General features: G+C 49.8%; 1 protein-coding gene across 1 annotated transcript; it reads right to left on the bottom strand.

Annotated features, from left to right (window-relative positions):
- Positions 1–1,139: 1,139 nt before the first annotated feature.
- Positions 1,140–4,103, bottom strand: Tle7 (transducin like enhancer of split family member 7). Its single transcript, XM_026777605.1, has 8 exons — positions 4,022–4,103; positions 3,669–3,691; positions 2,880–3,092; positions 2,561–2,802; positions 2,239–2,380; positions 1,941–2,094; positions 1,524–1,597; positions 1,140–1,244 (listed from the first exon to the last, which is right to left on the bottom strand). The coding sequence occupies exons 1-8, from the start codon at positions 4,101–4,103 to the stop codon at positions 1,140–1,142; spliced, it is 1,035 nt and encodes a 344-aa protein (XP_026633406.1).
- Positions 4,104–4,586: the final 483 nt, after the last annotated feature.

A 4,586-nucleotide genomic window follows, 5' to 3' on the forward strand; every position in this document is an offset into this window, starting at 1 on the left:
CAGCTTCCCTGGAATATTTTATCTAGATTTAGAGTCAAGCACTGTCAAGCAATCTAATGTTTGTATCTGCAGAATCATTGTGGTTGGCTCCACAGCTGTAATGGATACCAAAGCCCCCTTTATCTAGTGGCAATAGCATTTCATACCGCTCACACATAACTTTCTACGCCCGAGTTGCCTCTAGATCATCACAGACCTGTCGTGGTGAGAGTACAATGTAAATAAACGTGAGGATGCATTGTCTAGGAAACAGAAAGGCCATTTTCAGTGCAAACCCCAGCTTTGCTTCTAAAGCCTGGCAACCCATGATTGGTTGAATCCCAGGTGCAAAACCCATGGTTACAGAGGGCTGGCAGCATACACACTTTCTTACATTTCAAAAAGTTCATGACTACCACCACCGCCTCCAAAATTACAAATAAAACTAAATCTGACCTAAGATTCTTTCCACTCTGTGGTGTGTGAATATGGTGTCCCCATAGGTTCCTGTGTTTGAATACTCAGATAGTAGTGCATTGGGGAGGCTGTGGAACCATTAGGAGGTACACAGGGAAGGAGGAGGCCACTGGGCTCTCGCTCTCTCTCTTCCTCCCTTCCTCATCCCTCTCCCTCTCCCTCTCTCTCTCTCCCCATCTGCCAGCTGGGCCCCATGATCCTGCCGCCTTGCCTTCCTTGTCATGAGAGGCTCTCTCCCTCTGGAATAATTGTAATCCAAAAGCAAACCCATTCTTCTCTAAGTTGTTTTTTGTTAGGGTATTCCATCACAGTAATGGCAAAGTGACTTACACACTCACCCTGAATAACAGAGGGCCCCCACTTGCTAAACACAGACAGAAATGATCCATTACTATAACTTTGTTATCTGAAATACACAAACAGGTCATTCTGGGTTTTGTTCTATTTTATTAATTACAAAGTCATATCTCATAAAGACCTGCCAAACAGTTATCAACGAGTGAGGATATAAAAAAAAATACAAAAAAAGAAAAGCCCCCAAGCCATATACTCAAAGCCTGGGAGTACAGCCAGCCAACCATAGCTGAAGTAGAGGGAGGCAGGTGTTGGAGATGTCTGGCACTGTGAGGTCACATGGTCTGATCGCTTTGGTTCTTCCCTGGCAGGGCCGTACCCCACAACCTTCAATACAAGAGCTGATATACTGTGGCACTTTCCTTGGAACCCGTGACCAGGTACTGACTATCCGAGGATATGTCACAACACAGGATGTCATAGCACTCCTCTGTCTAGAAAAGAAAGGTAAGGACCATGAATGGCTGGGGCTTGAGTCAGATGGGAGGACTTCATGTTTCAAGGTCTATGTAGACTCAAGGCTTCACTGGGTCATGGACAAAACTCAAAGTGAAGACCATGGGTTCACAGGGTCAGTCCTTAATCCCTGCCACTATAAAGTGTCATCTCAGTGGTATCTTCCAGTTCTCTCTGGGACCCATCAAGTAGGGATATGGGGCCACAAGCGCTGAGTGTTTTGGTCCATACACCTCCACCCCTCACCATCTCCATACCTGGAACAACCTTCGGAGAGAAGGTGCCTCTAAACAATTGATCGTGCTGTCCAGTGTGGCCACAAAATGAGTCCCTGGCAAAGGGAAGAACAGAGTGAGAAATCAGAAACTGAGCCTGTGTTCTCATTCCACTGTCTCCAAGTAGACTAGGGAGAGAGCAACTACCTACTCTGCCTCAGTTTCCCTACCTTATAAAAATCAGGCCCATGTCATCTGCTGTCGCCAGAACCACAGCCAGGACATGGTGATCTATCCCTGAACAAGGGGCCCACGGGATACGACTACTGCCACTTCTGTCTACCTGAACCTTCAGGCTTCATTCTATATGGAAGTCCTTGTGGTCAAGAGTAGCATAAGGAAAGTGGGGGGGGGGGAGAGAAAGTAGGAACTCATGGGGCCACCTGGCTTCTAACTCACCACAAGAGGCAAACTTGAGGTTGTGGTGTTGTGAGTATCTCTGGACAACAGCTTTGTACTTCTCCTCCCGGTGCGTGTGCAGGATGGCAATGTCACTCATCTTCAAGCCCGCCAGCACCCACTCCTCACTGGGGTCATGGGTAATGCTAAGGATCTGTGGGAAGTTTGTGTCCGCGCTCAAAATGGCCAGTGCCCTCATTTAAGCCCTGGCCTCAGATTTACACTCAGCATCCCCCTGCCCACACCCAAGCCCCCATCCTAGGGTTGAACTTGGTCCTGAAGGCAACCAAGCAGGCACCTCATGGCATAAGTTGTGTTGCTGAATCTTCTGGTAGCTCCTCATGTCCCATGAATACAGGATGGTATCTTCACCACCTGTCCAGAACTTAAAGCCTGTGATGTCCACGCAGCGGGACCCATAGGGAGGAACTTCATGCTTCCTGGTGGGAAAACAACTGAGGTCTTCAGCAAGGTTTGCTCCCCGGCCCAGAATGTGGAAGAGTTAGGAATGTATGGGGTTAGAAAGTACCTAGCATAGCCATACTGCCAAGAAGGCAAAGTGGGGTCTCATTCTCAAGTCCTTCCCAAGACACCTGAGTGGTTCTGGAGAGAGGTCCTACCTGATCAAGATTTGGTTCTGCACATCCCAAATCTCCACGAATCCTTTGAAAGAAGCCAAGCAGATGTGCGCATCAGAAGAGAGGGCCAAGGAATAGCATATGGGGCCTGTGGAGGCCATCTGGGCCCTGATTTGAGGTGTGGGAGCCAGGTCCCAGAGAGTAAGAGCCTGGGCTATTCCCCCTGTAATCAGGCTCTGCTCATCAGGGAACAGCTTGCAGGTGAGCACACGGTTCTGAGGGTCCTGGGGAAGAACACACGCTGTCAATACACTTGGCAGTGCTGAGGACAGAGGTCCTAGTTGCCTTCTCAAAACCTCACCTGAAAGTCCAGCTGGGCCTGAGGTGCTCTGTCCGAGGCATGCAACGCGTCTTCATCCCACACCCGGATGTAGCCGGTGCCACAAGTGTACACGTGGCGCGGAGCACGGCTAATGGCGATAGCGTTCACTCGCCTCCCATGTTGGAGAGTGCCAACCCTCCAGGAACCGTATGGGGATTTCCGTGTGACTACGGCCTCATCTGGAATCGGAGGCTGGGGAGATGACAGGACCCGTCAACCATGACGTCAAACATGCTCTGCCCCTACTCCCCACATTTCTAAGCTTCTTTCTCATAGCAGCTTGGTTCAGGGGTCCCCAAATCACATCTCTTGTAGAAGTGGCACTGTGGTTAAAGGTCCTATTTATCAAAATGGCAGAACAAGGAGAGTAGGCTCATGAAGAAGATGCTATCCCAGGTCACCCCAGAGAAGGGAATAGGGGCGTGCAAACCATTTCTCCATCGAGGGCTTTGCAAACACACCGCTTCTCCATTGGAGGGTAGGCGGGAAAGAAAGATGATGTCTTGGTGATGAAAATGTAACCTTAAGCTACTTACAATGGCTTTGAGGAATGACCAGACTTCTTTGTTGAGCAAGGACGAAGAACAGAACTGGCCTGCAGGGAGACAGCCACACCCACCAGTCATGGACCAAGTGTCACCGCGTCAGTCACAAGGTCAGAAGGAGAGCTGCTCTCTTACACCAAACCCGGTACCTCACCCACCATCTGGGCTCCAGCTTGGGCCGCCCTCCCCCTTCCCGACCACACTGTTAGGGCCCTGCACTTACCAGCTGTAGCTCCTGGTTGAGAGCTGTGATGGAGAAGAAAGAGGGAGGAGATGGCATGAAGGGCCAACTTTGTGTTGAGCCCTCTCTGCCCAGGACAGTCCATCACCCTGCCCAGTTTCGCTCATGACAGCCTTACCCTGAGCTGGTTCCTGCTTCTGGTTCTGCTTCTGAGAACTGCATGTGCTGAAGCCCAGATGTGTCCTGGGCCTGGGGATGCCACCGCTGCTGGGTCATACTGTGCATTTCCTGATAAACGGGGTCACGCTGCATTGAGGGACATGGGGGCGGCTGGGTCATTCCCTGTGCACTGTCCATCTGGTGGTGTTCTTGTTGCCATTGATGAGAAAAAATACCAGAGCTTCCTGGCATCTTCTTTATCGCCTCTTCATCATAAATCCTGAGTATCCTGAATGAGTCCTCTTTTTCTTCACTCATGTTCTTGAGTCAATCAAGTGAATGAACCATCTGGCTCTAGGGACGCAGCAAGCAGATCCAGGGTTCCCAGTTCATCCTGATCTCCTGTACTATGAAAGAGAGCAGAAAAGGGCTGGGAAACAGCTCCATTGCAAGTGCTTATTGCACCAGTATGAGACTCTGAGTGCAGATTCCCAGCCTCCATGTACAGAGCCAAGCATGTATTTGCAATCCTAGTGCTAGACCAGTGGAGGCAGGGTACCCCTGGGGCTTGTTGGCCAGCCATACAACCTGAATTGGTAAACTCCAGGTTTAGTGAGACACCCTGTCTCAAATAAAAAAAAAATCAATTCATTAAAAATAAGGAGACAGGCCAGAGAGATGGCCCCACAAGCCTGAGAGCTCGACTTCAGTCCTCAAACCTGTGTAAAGGTCCAGATGTGGTAGCACACATCTGTAATCTCAGTACTTCTTTGTACAATAAGATGGGAAGCAGAGACAGAA

This window comes from Microtus ochrogaster, chromosome 4, assembly GCF_000317375.1.
Source record: "Microtus ochrogaster isolate Prairie Vole_2 chromosome 4, MicOch1.0, whole genome shotgun sequence".
NCBI classification, from domain to species: domain Eukaryota; kingdom Metazoa; phylum Chordata; class Mammalia; order Rodentia; family Cricetidae; genus Microtus; species Microtus ochrogaster.